Source organism: Wyeomyia smithii, chromosome 3 (assembly GCF_029784165.1).
Source record: "Wyeomyia smithii strain HCP4-BCI-WySm-NY-G18 chromosome 3, ASM2978416v1, whole genome shotgun sequence".
NCBI lineage: Eukaryota > Metazoa > Arthropoda > Insecta > Diptera > Culicidae > Wyeomyia > Wyeomyia smithii.
Genome location: NC_073696.1, coordinates 219,524,355 through 219,546,179, shown reverse-complemented (window position 1 = coordinate 219,546,179; position 21,825 = coordinate 219,524,355). Strand labels below are relative to the sequence as shown.

At 38.3% G+C, this 21,825-nt stretch overlaps 2 protein-coding genes across 2 annotated transcripts in view; one reads left to right on the top strand and one right to left on the bottom strand.

The window, feature by feature from the left end:
• The window catches only part of LOC129730110 (DNA-dependent protein kinase catalytic subunit-like), a 30,131-nt gene extending 29,277 nt beyond the window's left edge, over window positions 1–854 (top strand). The window contains exon 8 of the mRNA XM_055689167.1: window positions 32–854. Within this exon, the coding sequence (XP_055545142.1) occupies window positions 32–793 (762 nt within the window). The 3' untranslated portion in view covers window positions 794–854. The remainder of the gene's footprint in view (window positions 1–31) is intronic.
• On the bottom strand, window positions 816–2,113 carry LOC129730118 (tRNA (adenine(58)-N(1))-methyltransferase catalytic subunit TRMT61A). Its single transcript, XM_055689180.1, has 4 exons — window positions 1,809–2,113; window positions 1,447–1,746; window positions 1,060–1,359; window positions 816–1,004 (listed from the first exon to the last, which is right to left on the bottom strand). The coding sequence occupies exons 1-4, from the start codon at window positions 2,004–2,006 to the stop codon at window positions 870–872; spliced, it is 933 nt and encodes a 310-aa protein (XP_055545155.1). The 5' UTR covers window positions 2,007–2,113; the 3' UTR covers window positions 816–869.
• Window positions 2,114–21,825: the final 19,712 nt, after the last annotated feature.

Sequence of the window (21,825 nt, the reverse complement as noted above, 5' to 3'; positions counted from 1 at the left end):
TAATCAATGACTTACTGTAATTTTCTTACAGCTCATGCTAAAATTCAACGAACTTCGCTACAAAATTAAAGAGGACACCTTGAAACGGGCCCTGTTCGAGATGGCCGTTTCGCCGGAGTCGTTCTACAGCTTGCGGGCTAACTTTGCCAAAAGTCTGACGGCGATGAACATTTCCTGTTGGATACTCGGTATCGGTGACAGACATACCTCGAACTTATTAATCGATCGTAGCAACGGGAAGTTGGCCGGTGTAGATTTCGGCATTGCATTCGGAGCTGGCACCCGGGACCAGCCGGTTCCGGAAATGGTTCCATTCCGGTTAACACCGCAGTTTGTCAATGTGATGGAACCGATGCGAACTTCCGGCTTGATGCACAAATGTCTGGTTTATAGTTTGGCTTGCTTGAGAAACTCAAAAAAACTACTCAAATCGGTACTGGAAGTTTTCGTACGCGAACCAACCCTGGACTGGCTAGAAGCAGCTCGCCGTGGGTTTAACCAAGATGCTACTAAGAACGTGCTCTGTTGGGACCCGCAAACACGCATCAACGTCGCCATAAGGAAACTGAATGGGGCCAACCCGAAGGTGTTGATAGCTGAAGAACTTCGACTTGGTCAGGTCGCTCGTAATCAGGATTATTTGAATGGCTATCTAAAGCTGCTCGAGCTGGAGAAGTTCCCCCTGGCGGAGAGTAATTTATCAGTTGAACAGCAAGTGCACTGTTTAATCCAAACTGCAACAAGTGGGTCGATTTTAGGAATCGCCTACGTTGGGTGGTTTCCATGGTTCTAGGTTTAACGAAAAGTTATGTTTTTGTTTTGAAAATAAATTCTTGTTATTTGTCCATTCAAAAGGTTTTGTTTTAGGGTTACCGAGCAAAAAGTGGCGGTAATTCCGCCACTGTCAAAAACCCGGTATGTCCCGCGACACTGCTCGGAGCGCTTGAAGTGACATACTTTTTCGTCTCCTTCGGTGTTTTTGTTTCTTTGTCCGACTCTGTTTTCTGAAAATAGCAATCATCAAAAAAAAATTGTTTCGCTGTCTAGATGGTTGCTTACCTTATGTTTAACAAACTCCAAATTCATGACAGGAACGTTTTTAACTCTGACGACTTCCTCTAGCTGCAGTACTTCCAAGTTGACAATATCGACAAATCCTTGTTGCTCGAGGGCTTCACAAACACGTCCAGATTGCTCGATGCACGGTGAGAAGGAGCAAAGTCGACCGCCTTGTTCCTTCATCGCCTTCACGGCATGCGGTATCGCCAGCTGAGGGACCGGTAAGTCCAGAAATACTGCGTCTGCTTTTCCATCAAGGTCAGCGCCAAACCCGTTTTCACACACGTCTCGATGTGTGACCTTTGAAATAGAAAAAACTAAGTGCTCAAGTACTAAAGTAGGTAACTTAAATTTGAGACATTCTTTCAGTCACTTCCACGTACTTACCTTCACAAATTCACCTAAACCGTGCGACTCAAACTCTTCCTGAGCCTTTTGAACACGCTCCTCGTGGAAGTCGAAAGTATGCAAGAAACCGTGCGGCCGGATTGCACGTAAAAAATAGTGCGACAGCGAACCAGAGCCGGTTCCCGACTCTATCACAATGCTGCCTGGTCTTATTTCCAGCTGGTACAGTATCATGCTGATATCGGGAGTGTACAGAATTTGTGTTCGATGTGGCAACGTTTGGGTCCATAGTTCGGGGTTTGGCTGCAATACGTATGCCCATCCCTTGGTGAGATCAACCTGCAAGTGTATGTTTTTTAAATTCCGTTAAGCATAGACTGTCCTGTATTAAGGTAACATACCTTGGACCCATACTGTACGCCGATAATGTCCTTTACTTTCAAAGCACCGAAGTTTGTCTGGAACACATTGTCTATCAATTCACCTTTTTTGTTTTTTATCTGTGGAACTGCTTCAATAGCGTACACGTTAGTCACTGTTAGATAAAGTATAACGGTATCTCCCTCGTCAATTGTTGTTTTTGGTTGAGAAAAACTCATGCTGTAGTTGCGAATAGTTCAGAAAGATTCTGAATCCTAGTGCCGTGCCGGTTTGTTTGATGATCCCATGCGTCGATTGTTTACAAACGAAGTACTCGATGGAGGAATAAAAATAAATCTGACAGATTAGAGAATATCGACAAAATCGATATTTTTTATCGATAACTTTTGTAGGGAACATTCTCATATCACATGACGCGCTCAGGGGAGGGGGTATTCAACGAATTTGTGAACAGGGTTGCCACATTTATATCTGTATTTTTCTTTGAAAATATCTGTATATCTGTATCTCGGGCCAAAAAATCTGTATTAAAAATCTGTATTGAGCAAACTCAGAATCTTGGATGGAAAAAATTTACTTGCAGAACATATTTAAACAAATTCATTCTTCTCTACATGATTTTTGTTAAATTTATTTTTTAAAGTTTTCGTAAATTTAATATTAGAATCTCCTTCTTGTTCTGCAACGTAGCTTTCAGCTTTTAAAATTGAGATCATTAGCTTAGGGGCCATGCAATTTCTGGTTTCAATTATATATTAAAAGTATGCGTTCTAAACAAACCGAAGACTGTAGATTTATATAAAAAATTCTCACAAATGATCTGTAATAGAAACTTGAAATTACCATCCCGCCTAATGGTGTTCAACAGCTCAGACCAAGTTAAGTCATTTGTTTCAATGATTCCGGTCAAAAAGTTTTTTTTTCAAGCGTGCGAAATTTGTTAGACAGCCCTTGTCAGTCAGCTATTGTTACGAATTTGGGGAATTATCGCATCATTTAAATTTTCCAATTTCACGAACGATTTAAGATTACTTAAAGCTGCCATTTTTATAACAGGATCGGTGAAATCGCACCTCTTTGCAATTTGTTTTACGAATTTTGAATAGAAATCCTGACAAATATTTCGAAACGTTCGTTTTCGGGCTTCGTTCAAGTCACATTCCATTTCTTCTTTATCGATACCCAATGAGTATAAAAGAGAGGTGAGGAGGAAACTTACTAACACTTGCACGCGTTCCTCTGCTCGCCCCCCTCCGCCCATAGTTGATGCCAAATAGTGACGTAGCTATTTGGCTTTCCCATTGAGTTCGTCTAGTTGTTTACATTTGAAGCATTTACTAATACTAGAAAAATTCACTCTCCTCCTCACCTCTCTTTTATGCTCATTGATCGATACCTACATAATCCTGATGTTGTTTTTTTTACAAAACTTTGAAAATCGAATCGAATTCTACCTTTAAAATTGATTTCAGTTCGTTGGTATATCAAAAAAATCTGTAAAATCTATCGCGTGCGTCGTACGCAGAGGATCGCGATGTTTGGCAAGAAATATACTCATGGTTAGTTTTCGTAATAAGCGCGCAACATTGTTATAAAATTAAAAAAATTAAAATTAAACTTATTAAAAATTGTCAAATTTCCTGTAAACCTCCTTCTAGCAATGGTGTTTATTTATAAAGGTACAAAAGATAGTTTAAAGGTAGGCTGACCAGACATACCGTTATGAACGGGACAGTACCGTTTTTTCGACTGTTTTCAACCGTCCCGTCTTTTGCCATTTTGTACCGTTTTCGGATTCTCCTTGAAAAAATCTATTGAGCTTTGCATTGAAATTTTCCTAAATGGAAAATGAGTTTCCAAGCAGCCAGGATTTTCCAATATTACCAGGGGGGATTTACTGCTGTCAAAATTCATATATGTGTGCGTTATCGCAGATCAACTCTGGTCCATGAAGTTTGTTGGTCCATGACGTTTAAAAGATTTCCTGTGTGGCGAGGAAACTTCATGATTTTTAGCTAATTGCAGGCTGCTGCCACCAAAATTTCACTACGCAACGCAGTATAAATAAAAGTTTTCCGCGAATTCTAGAGTTTTGTTGAAAAGAACGTTACAATTATACTAAATTTTACTTCAATCAAAACGACAAAAACCAAAACAACCGGACGCCTTGTTGCCAAATATGCTGGTCACAGTTACACGATATTTGACAGATAGATTCCTCCTGAATATTACTGAGTACGTTTTGTGCTTTCCTGACAGTACCGCACCACTGCACCACTGTGGTTCGCCCATAGGCCAAAAATACGAGGGAATGCCTTTTCCTATCTCTCGCTGTACATTTGACAGGGTAAAACATTGAAGGTACGAAAACATCAAATCTGATATGAAAACGTCAAACCTGATACAAAAACGTCAATATCGGTCGGATTGTTTTCATTATTTTGCTGTTTCGGTTGGGGCTTAGCCCTTGCGCTTCTTAAGTAGACACCGTGGACCAGGTTATTATCCAAAAAAGTGATAAAACTCTTTATAAAAAACTCTTTATAACTTATATATGAGCTTTCCGTTCGAAAATGAAGGAGCGCCGAGATTTTTGTATCTCTAGCAAACACAAGCAAGAAAACAGAAAAGAGCAAAAACATCAGATTTGACGTTTCTATGTTGTACTCGATGTTATAACCCATAGCGCATTCCCTCGCAAAAATAGAAAAAAAGTTCTTTTGTTTTCTTGCTATTATTGATTAAATGGATCGGTTATAAACCTGAGAATGCAGCAAAACTGTTTACGTTGGCCATTTTATGAACAGTTTACTTTTGAGCACGAGATAAGGGAAGGTGTTTTACACTTGCAAAATCAACTTGAACAGGCGTATTTTTTACATTGTGTACATATCCGCTGTAGAACAAATTCAATTGCTTCATCTGTTTATTTCCATCATGAGCCTTCAGAAAACAGGTTTGTTTTGCTATTGCGGTATTGTTTGGATAGATATGTGCTAAACTGTAATCATAATTAGTTTAAGGGGGGTAGGGTTTTGAGGGTTCAAAAAAAGTGATTTTTTTATTGCATTCTTGACGAAAGTTCTATACTCTATGGTCCCGGCATTGATGATTCTATGTGAGTAAAATAAAAAATAAATAGCTTACTAAGTTTTATCGGGGTCTTTTCGCTATGAAAAACTTTAAACGCGTTTTTCTCAAATCGATGTTTTTTGAGTTGGTGCACTCTGTATCTCAAAATCTATTCAACCGATCGTTCTCAAATTTTTTTACAGTATTTCCTTACATAATTTATGAGGTAACCCTGTTGAGATTTTTTCGTTTTTGATTTTATTTTTTTTTATTATTAACAACAATAGTCATGAATTTAGGCCAAAAATCGGTATTTTCACTTTCAAGTCTTGTAAAAAGTTCAAAAATTAAAAAAAAATGGAAAAACTCGACAGAGATACCTAGAGGGACATAAAAATTGAAGGAAAAACTTTGGATATTTCATTTCAGATGATCCAGTGCTGAGGTATGACGTGCACCGCAAAAAGTATTTTTTCTGAGGCGCCTGCGAAGAATTGCTACCATTCGGTCAATTTTCAATATATTTCAACCAATATTTTACAGAATATAGTTCAATTACTACTCATTAATGTACAATAATCAGAAATAAAATTACTTTCACCGTAAGCCCAAAAAAAAATCTGTAAAAACCTGTTTTTTCTGCCTTCAAAACCCTACCCCACCCAGAGGGAACGTAGAAATAAAGTCAGAAAGCACCACTCATACTTAAATTCATGTAAACTTTTAAATATGTTCCGCGCGAGATACTATCACCAGATTACCACCAAACGAAAGATTTAGGACATAAAAAAGATTTTTTGAAGGTTCCAGCTGCATATATTTGCGGCTACAGAAGGTTACTTTTTCATTTGAACTCCATACTTTTTACATAGTTTCTTAGAAGGGTTGTGGTAAATTCAGCTTAAATTTACAAATTTGTTTTTAAACATTTGTCTGTATTCGACTTTTGATATTTGGTGTTGAAATACGGGAGTTTCCTGAGGAAATATCGAATTTTTTGAAGTTATTTCAGAAGATTAACATAAAAGAAGAAAAATCAAACTTTGATCGCTACCCTACTTAACGAAACCAGATTGTGCTTAAAGCAAAACTTTTTAATGCTGCTGTATTTTGAAATTCAATGGTCAAACTTTTCCCTATATTCCATTGGCGCCCTATTATGCATGCATAATAATGGCAATGCCAGTAAATTTAAACAAGTTGGATGATGGCAGTCCCGGAAAAGTTTGTTATAGTCGAAAAACACCTAATTCTGTCGTTTTAAGTAGTTTTCAAGAGCAATACTGTAAAAAAAAAACGATTTATGACCACCCTTGCCATACAATTCGAACCACTGTGCACTGGATGGACATCCCCTATCGTTAATTGATGAAAAAGTCGCGACTGAAAGTTGATTTGTTAGTCAAAATCTAGATAATCATGTGACGAATTTCAGGAACACATTGGCAAAAAATCACACTCTTTAGTATCGGGCAAGTTTATCAAAGCAATGAATAATTGTTCGTATGCTTTGGTTGGTAAAATTTTTTAAAAATCTATTTTATCATGTATCCCGCCTTTTGCACCCATTTGACCCGTTATTATCCCGAGAAAATCTAGTCAGCCTATTTAAAGGGCAAATTTGTTTGTCAACATCGATGACGTATAAAACTCCAAAAACAATGTGGAAAAAACAGTGTTCAGTAGAATTTTTCAGGATTTTTATGAGTTTTGACAATTTGCGGCTGAAAATGCCGTCATGCGTAGTTGAACGAGTTGAACAAAGCGGCATACTACTTCAAATAGCTTTCGCTCACTGATAAAGATCTTTTTTTGACTATTTTTCGCTACTTATACAGACAAATGTCTTCTTTCTCACTTATACATACTTAATTGTCTTAAATATTTTTTCAAGCTTATGTAAAAATATTAGCTTTAGCGTAGTAAACATTTGAGAACAAAATTTACTAGAAACTATTTAGACAAGGGGAACTGGCTGATTATTGTCCCCAAGATAAGAGGAGGAAGATCGTTCGAGTGATAATATTAATCTCAATACAATCTAAACTCAGGAACTTCAAAGCGTTCAATCTAAACTGAGGAACTTCGAAACAAAATTTCAAAATAATCGTCAAATTGCTATACGATTAGGGACGTTGCGATACCATTAAACATCGATACTTAGAATCGATACCTGTATCGAGAGCAAGTACTGATATTCCGATAGTATCGAGGTCAACGTATCGATACCTAAATGTATCGTTGTGCGATACCAGTTTATTCAAAACATAAGTCAATTCTTTTTTTTATTCATTCCTCAAGATAAAACGTTTAATTCAATTAAACCATTTATATAGACCATTTTACGAGACGTTTCTGAACTCTATCTATGAATGAAATTTTGACAGAAAGCTGGCAGTTCGTAAAATGGTCTATAAATTTATTGAATCTAGAAACACTAGCTTCTTAGTCGAAAGTCGATAACGCTTTTCCTTAATAATTGATCCTGTTTTCGAAAAGAGCCGCTTGCATGGCTCTGTAGATTTTACCTTCGGATCTGCATGACCGTAGAAAAGGATCGTTCCTGTAGGTTAATCTACAGAAATTTCTGTTAAATTGGCATTGCCGATGAGATGGCATGCATGCATACGATGCATCAAAACGGCACAGGAAACAACAAGTTTTCTGCTTCGTTCGTTCTTCTTTACAGGGTTATTTTGAGTCTTTTCGATACTGAGAGGTGTGTATCGATATTGATGAAGTATCGCTGGTAAAACATCGATACTAAATTTCCGAGTATCGGAAGTAGAAGGATCGATTCTGTATTAGTATCGGTGGTATCACAACGTCCCTATATACGATGAAATCATCATTGAGTGGCAATGGAATATAGAAAGGTATGGGAAGGTTTAAGTCTCAGGTTTGAAAGGCTTCTTTTTTGTTAACAGTGATGACGTAGAACTCCAAATGAATATTCATATAAATACTTAGATGCTTCGGGTTGTAGATGATTTTCGGGAGCATAAAGACAAGAAAGAAACCCATCGTTCGTTTGTTTTCGTAGTGAGCGAGCTTCGCGCGCAACATTGTTCGACATGACAACACAAACTTTTTTTGCCGCCTCAGTCGCAGGGATTTAAAAATAAACTCGGTCTAAGTTTGACCATTCAACTGGAGACTGCTCTCCCGTTGCTTTGATATAAGCGTGTCGCATATCGGATGGCTTTCGCGAGCATGACTCCCATAGATTCGCGAGGTTTGAAAAGAAAAATACCGATTACACCTTCTTCCTTACAATCTCCTTCATCACCCTAACCGTAACGACGTGGCTGGCACGGTTATCGATCTATCCAGCTATCCACGTGCGGTAATGGTGGATGGATTTGACATTTAATGTAGGTTGTCAAACTATGGTTCATTGGATGTTTTTATTGAGCTAGTACTAGTTGGGTGGATTTGACAAGTAATAATATTAGTTCAAGGGAAAAATCCATTGAACTAGTAGTATGATAACCTCCATTATACGTCAAATACATCTAACTAGTTTCAGTTCAATGGAAATATTCTATGAACTAGCTGTCAAACTGCTAGCATCCTACATCAAATGTCAAATCCATCCGCCATTACCGCTCGTGGAAAGCTGGATACAAAGCAGAACCCACTGATTTGCTGTACGTTGAAGATGGTAAACTAATCTTAAGTTGCCTTATACACTAAAGTCGCTTTTTACGCGGGGGATACGTGCCGCGTAAAAAAACGCGTAAATTCCGGAATCCGCGTAAAAATAACCGCGTAAATTCCGGAATCCGCGTAAAAAAACCGCGTAAATTCCGGAATCCGCGTAAAAAAACGCGTAAAAAGCGACCTTAGTGTACTTGGTTTTCTGTGCAACTTAACATACTTAGATCTATAACGGAGGAGTAAGCACGAAATGGGCGGTCGTCAAGCTGATGCTCAAGCTCACGGAGGACTCCAGAAATATTGTGGGAAAAAGAATGCTCGGTAAATTTTTTGAAAAGGTTTTCTCACAAGTTTTGGAAGTCTTAAGTTGAAAATGCCTTCCTGGGGGCTTATAACGGTCTCGATCAACTAGATTAGTTGATAGATCTCGTTATCGATACTGTTTTTAGCACATTTGGCATGTTGTAGGATAAATACAACGATACACCGTGCCCCAGTACTGAGCCGAAAAAATTTCCAGCTCGAAAAGATCCTCGACCTGATTGGGAATGGAACCCGATATCACAACCGTGTAGAAAAGCTAACCGATCGACATCGCTAACCACAGAGCTACGGGGACCTAGTATAATCACAGACAAACAGAAGTACACTCCATACAAAATTCAAAAAAATTGAGGTACCGACTAACTTGTGCGACATATTCGGCAAAAGATAAACTTTAAGTCTTTCTACTGTTTGGCAGCACGGCGCACAACAACTGTCAACTGAATTCAACAGAAAAAAGCACACCAGCGCCACCACCGCTGCGGCGGAAATATACCGCATAACTGTAACTCATTTGAATTGACCGTTATTTTGATCCACGAACAAAAATTTCTTGGTACGTCTGTTTGTCTGTGGTATAACTAACAACAGCAACTTTTGAGGTTTTTCGAAAGTTATTTTTTCCAGGAATAGTTTCTACAGGGTGATTGCACAGACTAACAAACGTAACACTGAAACCTAGCTCCATCGCCAGAAAAACGATTATTTCAATCTTTCAATCACGTATCAGTCATCGTGCGACAACACCGTCTCGGGCGCTGTCATGAAACATACATGTTTTGTGGTTCTCGATTTGACACATGCACGTACACTAGCGCTGATGCCGAAATACAAGACGCAGCGCGAACACGCAGCAGATGGTGCTAGTGTTATTATCGTAAAGTACTGGTATCATCCGAACGATGATTTTATTGAAAATTTGTTCGAAGTGTTATGTCTGTAAGTCTGTGGTGATTGGTTCCTTGTGGAGAGTATTCCAGGGGCTGATAGAGAGCTATATTTTATGGAACAAATTCTTCTACGTATATACCCCAACGTTAATCTACTCAGAGTTATTCAACTTCTAAATTTCTTGGATACTCTTCCTATAAACTGGTTCAAACTGCAAATGTATACCACTTAAAGCAATTCTATTGGTTTCATGTGAAAGCTTGGAAAAATTCCTACTTCATGCAGCCATTACATGTTCAAATAAATGTGGAAAATAAAATTTTGGAAGCAAAAATGTTCGAAAATGGTACCATTTTTAATGTATTCTGATATTTTCTTTCGAAAAGACGTAGTTAACATTGTTATTTTTAGCTCAAATTGAGCATTCGTTTTATGCCACCAACTGTTTATCTGATTTAGTTTTCGAGAAATTAGAGATATGTTTACAATAAAAATAATTGCATGCGTATTTTTTCATTAGGTAAAATATTTTTTTTATTTTTCCCGGGCTGCCCAAACTGAATTCGATCTTTCCAAAGACTATAATTCTGTCGAGTAGAGAAAGGTTGTAATATGTATGGTCAGAGATTGGATTTGGTGGTTTGAATGTTACGGTTATAGTCGGAGTTTCATTAGTTCAAAATATTTCTAACAGACGATTCAGTAGTCCTATATCATAAGAAATTAAAGCGAAGTTGATACTTTTTCGAAATATTCAGTAAGGTAGCGTTGTTCTTGTGTACAACAGTGTTGACATTTTTGTTTTGATGGAAACAAACTGAGCATTTATTAAGGTGATAGTGTGTAGAAGCCACCACGTGGTCGACTACGAATTAGGGGGGGGGGAATAGTTAATGCGTTATCTATGAAAACACTATTTTATATTTTTATCACCACAACAAACATGATGATATGTTTTCACAAGTGATGCATTGACTATTACCGAGTGGTAAGCATTTGAAAATTCGAAGTCGATCACGTGGTGGCTTAAAGTCGGCCATCTATGGCTTCGACGCACTTCCACCTTAAATTAAATAAATGAAGCAAATGTTAGAAGTAGTGGCAAAGTACATATTCTCTAAACTAGCGCCATAACATCCCACTGTTCCATTCAAAATATCCCTTGCCTGGTCTTTTCTTTGTAGTATTGATCAGGATGTGATTTTTAGGTAATAATTATATCGATCACCGTCGAAGAATGCGAAAAATATCTAATTTACCCCTGGCGTTTGTTACTCTGTGAGTCATTGGGTTATAAAATATCTATGAACGTTCAAACTAGTGTATCCGTTAATCAACAATCTCTGCGCTCAGACGACGAAGGTTAATTCTTCGATACCAATGATTTGGTACATATATGTGAGTTTTACGTACCCTATCCTAAAGCACTATTTGAAGCTTCTGATCTATGGCGCGACCGCACACGAATTGAGTCATTTTGCACCCCTTTAATTGTATGGAATTATCTCTTCTGCAAACGGTCAGTTTCGACTTGGGTTGATTTATATTAATAGTGCCGTGTAACGTCAGTAGAATCAGTGTTCAAGCTCGCAGTTATTTTCTAAACAACTAGGTTATAAGCAGTTAACGTCCGTTCTATCTAATGTTCAATTTTTAACCGTGATTTATGTAATTACTGTCACTGAGTTCTTTCGCATTCATACGGATTGCAATTACCTTCTCAGAAGGAAGGATAATTCATTATTCAATGACTCAAACTTTACACCTCATATTCATTACAATATTTTACAGCAGACTAACTATCGATGAGTAAATTGCTTTTCTATTTTTCGAGCACCAATAAATAGTAATTGAGCTGCTTGAGAGTCTAAGCCCATTTATAAAACTACTTTTAAGATCCCGCCAAGTTTTACGGCTGAAACGACGCAACAACGGTGCCCAGAAGAGCCCATTCGGCTTGATATGGTGTAAACGTTATTGATAGTAACACATTTTGGAGCATTTTTCCAACCGCGAATCCATTTTGGCTGAAGGGAAGCCGATTGCGCGTTCCGTCCTTGTCCTGTGCGGCGGTGTTCGACTGCATCCAGCTGTGTGTAGCTGCTGTGGAATCGTACACCCCGCGGAACGTGAGAAATTTCCAACGTAATTACACCAGTTCGAACTGATAAGGCCGTAAATTTTCTTTCCGCTTTTGGCCCGCTCCGAGTTGGCTTGGCGGCAAATCGAACACGTTACTCGCTGGGGAAGCCCCGGCCCGGGAGAATATCGGGGGTAATCCTGATGCGGGCGCGCAGCCCGAGAGGCCACTGAGCCGAACAGCTACACGGACCAGATGGAAGGGATGGGGCGAGCGGATTCTTCGTGTAGAAGCCGGACGACGGACGGAAAACAAATATATTTTTCTGGAGCGTTTTCCGTCCTGTTCAGGCTTCACATTATGTTGCACTATCAAAATTTCACGCCAATTCATCATGTTTGTAATAAGAAAATTATAATGATTAACCGCCAGTGCTTGAACCAGATTGGAGTTGCATATTTCATTTCTGTTCCGCCTGTGTACGGTGTTAAACGTGTTTCGGATGATTTACAAAGTATATAAAGCGGAGGTGATTTGGGAAATATAACACCTCGCCGCGCCTCGTCGGGGCTGATGGACATTGCGTCGTCAGCTGGCGGGATTTTTCAACCGATGGAGGGTAAGGGCAGATGTAGAGGATATCTGAAAGTAGAATCTAGCTCCGCAAGTATTGCTCGGCATGGTTTGTTCATAGTTTGCAGGGCTACTTGCCTCGCGTTCGGTTTTTTTTTCATTATCAAACAGCCGTTGTAATACACTGAAGTTGTTTTAGACGCTGAAGTCCGCCGTGTTCAATCCGCTCGACCATATCCGCCGAATTGTATACCTGGTGCACTTAATGGTTCAGGTGTCTGCGCCAAACACCGTTTCCCAGTTTGCCGCCAAGGATTAAATACAAGATCCTGTAATCAAAAACGCCAAAAGCTCACCGGTCAGCCTGTTTTAGTGTTCATGCTTCATGGCCATAGGGAGAATCAGTGTTTTATAGAGTCGGATTTGCAAGCTGCCGAATCTCAAAAAAATTGCTCGAAATCTGAAAAAAAAACTATATGCAGCTCGGAAAAATTGCACTCACTCTGGTTGAAGGTTGCGGGAATAGGCAAAAAATTTGAGAAAGTTTGAGCAGATATAAGAACACTCTAAAAAAAATCTGCTGGAACAAAGAAAAAGTTGCAAATATTTGCAAATCAATTAAAGCCTGCACACGGATTCTGAAAACCTGCTTTTTGTAGACAAATCTGCACATCTGGTATCCCTGGTTCCAACGCTTTGTCACCTCTGATTTAGCCGATTTATCGGCATACCAATTTTATCATAAAGATGTTCCTTTATTTTTCCTCGCGGTGTTGTTTATTTTTTATATTTTATATTGATGATATTTTCAAGTAACTTTTTTCCAGCTGTTGTGTTCTGTAAACTAAGCCTCTCATTAAATACCTGGGCTGTGTCGTTACAATCGCCAGGGAAAGAATGAGGGAAGTTAGTTCATTATCTCTATTTTGAGATAATAAAGTGCAGTAAAGTATTTTTTCACACGATTCTTCGTACTGTGCAAAACAAAACCGTGTAAAAGAACCGCGTTATTTGGAAAAACGTTAACAGGAAAATCGTGTAATAAAACGTGTAAAAATGTAACTGTGTAAAAAACTAACTACAATAGAGTTCAAGGAATTTCTACACTGAAATGTGAGCTTCTTTATGATAGTACACAAATTGCTCCTAGAGCAGCAATTCTTATACAGGAAAATTTAACATTTATACCCTTTGTAGAATTCATCAGTAGAGACGTCGTAGCAATACAAGTGGAGGTTTCAATGACTCGAGGGATAACGGAGATCACCGTTGCTTATGCCTATTTCCCAGGAGATAACGTTGAGATTCCTCCAAAGAAGTTGCTGCGCTTGTTCAACACTGCAAAAAAAAAAAAAAAAAACAAAACAGCTCGTAATAGGATGTGACGCGAAGTCCCACCACACTGTTTGGGGTAGCAGTAAAATCAACATTAGAGGTGAGTGTTTACTTCAATATTCAATTTCTCATAACATAAACATTTGTAATCAAAGTAATGATCCAACATTTGAATACAGAGTCCCTACGCATCATCTCTTCATCGACTTCAAAGCCGCGACACGATTAATCGTGAAGAGCTATGGAGAATACTCGACGAAAACGGCTTCCCCGGGAAGCTTACCAGACTGATAACGGCTACGATGGAGGATGTTGTGTTAGGATTTCGGGTGGTCTCTCCGACCCATTCGGATCCTGCAGGGCACTTCGACAAGGTGATGGTCTTTCCTGCCTGCTGTTTATTATTGCTCTAGAAGGTGTTGTGAGACGAGCGTGATTAAAAACGCGGGGCATGATTTTCGTTAAATCCGGTCAACTAATCTGCTTTGCGGATGACGTGGACACTGTCGGCAGAACATTTGAGGTGGTGGTAGATCCGTACACCAGACTAAAATGTTAAGCAGAGAAGATTAGACTGAAGATAAATACGTCTAAAATCTGCGGAGTCTGCTGAGCGCGACAGGGCACGCCTAGGTAGTGTTATGATAATCGACGGTGATGAGTTTCAGGTAGTCGACGAGTTCGTGTACCTTGACTCAATACAACGATACCAGCCGTGAGATTAGGAGGCGAATCATCACCGGGAGTCGTGCCCACTATGGGCTCCACAAAAAATTACGGTCGAAACGTCATAGTTCCCGCGCAAAATGCACCTTGTACAAAACGCTCTTTAGACGGGCATGAGACGTGGACAATGCTTGAAGAGGACCTGCGAGCACTCGGAGTTTTCGAACGACGGGTACTAAGAACCATCTATGGCGGTGTACAGGAGAACAGAGTGTGAAGGCGGAGGATGAACCATGAGCTCGCGCAACTCTATGGTGAACCCAGCATCCAGAAAGTGGTCAAATCTGGACGGATACGTTGGGCAGGGCACGTGGCGAGAACAACGGACAATTACCCTGCCAAATTGGTTCTCACCTCGAATCCGGTTGGTACGAGACTAAGAGGAGGTGGAGCATGATCTGGCAAGTACGGAATGCCCGCGGGATTGGAGACTGGTAGCCATGGACCGATCAAGTTGGCGGAATTATGTTGTGCAGGCCATGTTTTAGGACGTACGGCTATTTAAGTAAGTAAGTAAGATCCAACATTTCTTACTAGAAGTAGACAAGAGGTTCTTGATCTAGCACTTTATAGCACTACCTTAACTGGTATTATTGAGAACTGGCACGAGTCAGAAGGACAATCATTATCGGATCACAAACAAATTATGTTTAATTGTGTTTCAGGGGAGCTCCACCGAGTAACTCGAAACTGTTTCCTCATTTTTTCTAACCTTTAGAATAGATTTCTTCGAAGAAAGTTACCCGTTGAAACGGAAAACTTCTAGTAAGAACGCAGCTTGGTGGAACAATAAACTTGAAAAGCTAAGAAAATCATATAGAAGGCTTTTCAACAAAGCTAAAACTACCGGCAATTGGACAAAGTATAAAAGGTGTCTAACAGAGATTCTTGAGTCAAAGAGAGGGACAGGAACCTTACATGTGAGCAAGTTGAAAACTTGCCTGTTGTAGCTAGACTCCATAAAGCCCTCTCTAAAGATGACACTAATGGGCTTGGCTGCTTAAAGAATGAAAACGGTCAATTCACAACAGACGCTCAGGAAACAGTTAAGGCTTACCCGGATGCTTCGAAGCCCTAGTAACAATAATGGTTTTATCAAAGTTTTTAGCGCATAATACAGCCAAAACAACGCTATAAAACTTTGATAAAACCTGTTTTGTTACTTGGGAGGGTCCCTACGTCGTTTTTTTTCGGCTAAAAAATAAACCATTAAATATCATTCAAATCGCCAAAGACCGTGCAAAACAGTTTACGGACGTAACCGAAATCAAATTGCAAAGGTGAGACCAAACAAACTGCGAGTTGTCGTGAGTGCCAACGCGATTGCTAGCTACGAGCTTTTTTCGAGCGAGTATCGTGTACATCCTTGCCAAGGATGAAGAGATCGACGATGTGGTTACCGAAGGGAATCTCACAGTCGATGACATTTTGCGTCATGGAGCTAGCTGTTTTAAAATCTCCCTGGATGCAAAATGTCAAGATATTAGATTGCAAATAATTGCATCCGGTATCCATCGAAGAAGGAAAGAAGAAATTCTTACTTTCGGATTTCTTTTGATTGACATTTGCCGAATCTGCATTGCCGAACTACATCCTTTTGGATGGGGTTCGTCTACCTGTAGCCTGTTTGTACCGCGGGTCATGCACTGCCAGAACTGTATGTAGTTAGGACATACAGCCACCTACTGCTGCAACAAGGCACTCTGCAGTAAATGCGGAGGCAACCATACTGAGACTGCTTGCGATGGGGACTCTGAAATGTGTCTTTATTGCGAGAGCACTCGGCTCGGCACGACCTGTCAGCATGTCCCGCGTATAAACAGTCCGAGGAAAAAATAAAGCGTTCCCTAAAGGACCAATCAAAGCGCTCTTTTGCAGAAATGCTGTAGAGAGCTGAGCCACCCTCGACAGGAAACATTTTTTTGCTTTTTACCAGGTGATGAGGGTACCTCTGACGATCCCGGCGAAGGGCGGAAGATAACCCCTAACGTAATGCTAAATAGAACAACACTCCATCAGGAGCTAAAATAAATAAATTTGCAGGTGAGCCAACCCTCGAGCAAACGACATATAATTGACCGTGGATAAAACACGGTGATCTTCAATCTACTCCACATTGTTTAATAGATTGTCCCTGTGACTTTTTTATAGTATGTAATTGAGAATGCAATTTTTACAGGGAATTGAAGCTTCTTGCAATTGAATGATCGATCTAAAGGCATAAGTGGTATCCTCAATATAAAAACAGTTTCACTTTCCCCCTTACCTGTTGAGATTGTTGCTTCAATTATGTTGAGACTCAGTCTTCTTGCATTTATTAGCAGAAAGGGGACTATTTTCACTTTTTCCGCAAGTTTTGAATCACTCCCAATGCAGAAAAACGACCCTCACCATACCAAACATTCGGACACTTATTTTCGGTTTTGGGGAGTCAACTCTTATCTATAAACCTAATAGCAGGGAGTATTTCAAGATTTCCTTTTGGTTTCCGAAGAGGTCGCCATCTTGAATTCAAAAATAGCGGTAGACACCCGTTGCCATTTTCTGGACACAGGAAATTTTTTTTTTCAGAAATATCTACATTATTTAAACATTTTACACAGTTTTACACAGCTTGGCAAAAAGCAGAAATCGCTAAATTGATTTCAAAATAACGTTTCAAAATAGTCCAAGCTTCCTTCTCTATTTTAGCAAGCTTTCCAGAAAGTGTAAGTCGTCATGTGGGTGTAAGTCGTCATGTGTTGGGCACCGGACATGAATATTTTTTATTCTGGACGTCATCTGGATACCGTAAATTTACATAATTGCAGATGTTATATTCATTTTTTGCAAAATTCTGAAACCAGAAGTCGCCATCTCGAATCTAAAAAATGTCGTTGGGCTTTTATTTCTGGTTTCTCAAGGTCATCCTGGTTCCAGAAATACCAATGTTGGAAGGTTTATAAACGTTTTCCACGGTTTTATATAGCTTCCCAAAAACCGAAAGTCGCCATCTTTGTTTTAGAAAAACATCAGACATCATATTCCGGTCCCTAGGCATCAATTTTCTTATCACTTAACACTCCTTCCTCCTTTGGAAGTTCCCCCCCCCTCTCCCCGATATTTCTATGACCACTTCCTTTGTACAGAGAAAACTTATGCCAAGTTTGGTTGAAATTGGTTCAGGCATTCGAGAGTTATGCTGGAACATACATACATACATACATACATACATACATATTAGGGTGTCCCAAAATAACGTTTTGTCAGATATTCTGGGGGCTCAACCGGAAAATGATTGGTTATGGTCACATCTGTTCAACTGAACACCAAAAACGAGACAAAATCTCTTTATTTTAAGTATCGACATCTAGCGATGAAGAGAACGCATTTTACACTCGAAATTTCATTACGCTTATATTCCATTCATTCAACAAAAGGACTGAATGAGCTCTCGCTGCTTTTTCGTCGAGAGAATCCTTTGTCCTCCCTGCTACTGGTATAGCGAGGGTGCCTTTTCATGATAAACGTACAGTACCACCCGCATACGTGCAACGGTTTTTATGTAGATATATTTTTAATGAAATTCATTGTTGCCCAAGTTGAAAACTGAATATCTTGACTAACGACAATAATTTTTTACATTGTACCTAATGTCGTAAGCAGTGCTGGTACAGCACAGGTATAAAAAACGGTACGACAAAAAATATTGTCGTTCATCGAGAAATTCGGTTTACAAGTCCAACGAAAATATTCAAATAAATCAACTAAAAGGTTAAAATAGTTTCAACAGTCGTGAGGTGTACGATCCAAGAAAATTTGTTAGACAATGTTTGAATGTCGAAAAATTTTCAGTTTAATTTGTTCTATTGACGTTGATTGTGAATTGTTACTGAATTTCTGCTTTAAAGATCTCTTGAATGCGGTCCTGTCTTAACTTTATTTTGATAGATTCAACTATTCAAGATCACCTTTTGCCTGGTCATTAAAGCAAAAAAAAAAAAATAGTTTTTTGGTGCATGTTCAAACTATTAGAGCGAACTGTTCGAACGATGCACTGTAAAATCAATGAAGGGTGGAACAGCAAAATATGAATGCGAAAGCTTTGGCACCGATTTGCTGCAGAGTTTTGTTCGAAGTTGCATATCTGTTCTGAGTTATGGTGAAACAAAAAATCTTTTGTATGCCGACAACTCTGGATAATGTTTAGTTGTTGTGCTAATTTGAGTTTTATGAAAAAAAAAAATCAATTTTTCATGTTTTTTATTTTAAATTAATTTTATCACTTAATAATCCTGTAAAACCGAACCCAAATATATATTTTGCGCATCCTCCGGAATCCAAAATAACAGAAAAAAAATTGATTCGGCCTGTTGTGGCTCGAATTACAATGTTACAAATTTTTTAACTATTCTGAACATTTTTAATTTTGGTGTTTTCTGAAATTAAACCTTTGAAAAGCGTACTAAAACATTACGCTAGCAACCATACTATGCCATATAAAGATGGGAAATTTTATGAGGAAAATCTTCCTAGAAGACACGAAAATCCTATCTTGAAACATTGATGAGCTATTCGAGTTTTTCTATGGAAAGAATATCGTAAAATAGGATAATCTTTAGTGAGTCAACTTATCAACGAAAACGTCGTATAACCATCGCCTACTAGGTTCGATTTTTAGTTCAGACAAGATTTTATTGTGGATAAGTTAACCCAGTTCTCAGTATTATTTGTTCGAATTCTCTGTTTTCATTATATGTAGTAACTTTCAGATGCAGTGAATCAACTTTTCAAGGTCACAAATCAATAAAAATATCATCCATCCAATTGTTCGATTATTTCAGCTCTTATTTACCTTATAAATGAATTATTATTAACATTATTTAAATAGTCAACAACAGATGCCTTGACTGAGTTGTTTTGATATTTACGGTTTTTAGCCACGCACTGTGGGGCAGAACCCTGAAAAGTCGCGACAAAACTAAAAAAAAAATGAAATTGAGTTTTCATGCCTCATTTTACTTTCAACTTGAAGTAGACATGTTATCGACTGGAAATCATGATAATTCCCTTTGAAAAATAATTTAGAATATGTGCTATAATATTGTGAAAGTGAGAATTTACAAGGCTTGTAAAACGGAAGAAAAATTGTTCACAGATATTTTCCAATAGGACATGCAAATACTTAGAAATTAATAAGCTAACTCATATGATCCTCTTGAAACAGAGTATAAACTAATAGGTAATGTGATTTTAAGACAGTTTTGTTGAAAATAGGTTCGTAGGAGGCATAGTGTGTAAAACAATTTTTTCTTGTAAGTTTTCCTCATTTTTGGCAATATGAAAAACATAAAGTTCTACGTTGTTCTGCTATGACACTATTATTGTACTAAAATACAAGGTATTGACTAGTACTAAACCAAAAATTAGCTGCTACTAGTTGCGACTTACTGAGTAATTCGAGTTTTCGCAACGATTGTTTTCATGTCAATTCATGTAAAAATCGTCAATCATCAGTGTCCGTATCGATGTTTTTCCTACAATAGGCTTTGCTAAATGCCGGTGTATGCAACACGACCATGATTGTGTTCGTGGGTCTTTCGAAACTGACGTCCAGTAGTATTAAGACCCCCCGGAAATAATTATTAGTACTAGGAAACAGTTTGTTATTGGGTGAACAGTGTTTTAAACAAAAGTAAGCGTTTAGTATTCATGTTAAATGGTATAAAATTAAACAAGAGGAGCTCTTAGAATACAACAATGAATAATGTTCCTATTTGAAACATTTTATCACAAACAATAACATTAAAACTTTATTTTATATTCTTTCTTAAATATGATGACATATCATAGGATGACAAAAAACTATACAAAGGCAACTACAAACCTTCAACAATTCATTTCATGATGACTCGGAAGTTCGAGTATATCTGAAATTAAAACATATGTACTTAAGTCCCAGTTATAATTCATTACTGAAATTTTGGGTTTATGAATAATGAAAATAATTTTATCTCGTTAACGGTCAGTCCTACATTTGTAATATGTGCGACAATTTTATGTCAATTCATGATATAACAACTTTCCCGAAGAAACAAAATGGCTAGCACCATTTATTCAGGAGATAGATGTCAGCGCCATCTGTAGAAAAAAATTTAAGCTGCCTGAATACATTTCTTGAGTTTTTATGGTGAACAACATTGCCGAAGACATAACACTGTGGAAACAACTGTTAAGGAGTTATGAGGTTTTGTCGCGCCAACGGACCAATTTGCCCCACTGTGCCATGGTTAACAAAGTTTGATACTTTTATTTATTGGTAGATGGCCCGAAATCATTTATGTCTCCTGCCAGCCCTAGTGCTCGTTCTGCGGGATCGTTTACGACACACAAATTCTCGCATTTTTCTTTAATTTTTATGTACCGTCATCGGGGTGAGATTGTGCCAAAAAATGATGCTATTTTGTTCTCAAGCTTGTAACGCACACATTTAAGCAAAGAATTCGATCCAAAATACACCAATGCATTCTAGAATGTTTTGTTAACAACTACAACAAATATGGTTAAGTTACAATAAACTATAATTTTGCTAAAATTAAATGAACTTTGGCCTAATCTCACCCCTTCTAAAGGGTGAGATTGTGCCAAAAACAAAAAGTTGAATTTAATACCTGTTAAATGAACAGTAGTGTGTCTACGAACAATCCACATGACTAACATGATAAAACAGTAAGTATAGGGACGACCATAAACAACGTAGACTATTAAGGGGGTTGATCAGAAACTATGTTTCATATGAATTATAGAAAAATGTATGGCTCGATCAAATTGATACATAGAGTAATTAGTTATGAGAACGTGGCTTATAGACAGTCTCTATACACATAGTGGCGTCTACAGGTAGCCTAAAAAGGGAAAACGTTAGGGCATGAAGTTTGAGAAGACTTTTCGTTTCAATTATTATGTGTCATTGACAACTGTATATTCCATTGGAGATCTCAAAACCTCTGGAAACGTACCTACAACCCTCCTTCTTCGCTTTGAAAGTCATCAGTTTATATAGAATTGGTGTACAAAATTTTGTTACATTCCATAAGTAATATCAATCGTTGAAAATTTCCATCTAACAATTGAGAACAGTAAGCTTCTCAAGCTTTTAGTCATTATTTCAAAGAATACCATAGCTAGACAACATACCTTATGCTGTGGGAAAAAAAACACACCCTATGTAAACAATGCAAGTGTTTTGGTGTATACTGATATAATTTTGTCGTTAATGTGAATTCCGCACACTGTGCCGTTCAATATAGCTTGGCACAATCTCACCCCAAAAGGGCTCGAGAAGTGTACAGTTTGGAGAAACATTATTGTCTGAGCCGGCACAGGTTCAATGCATA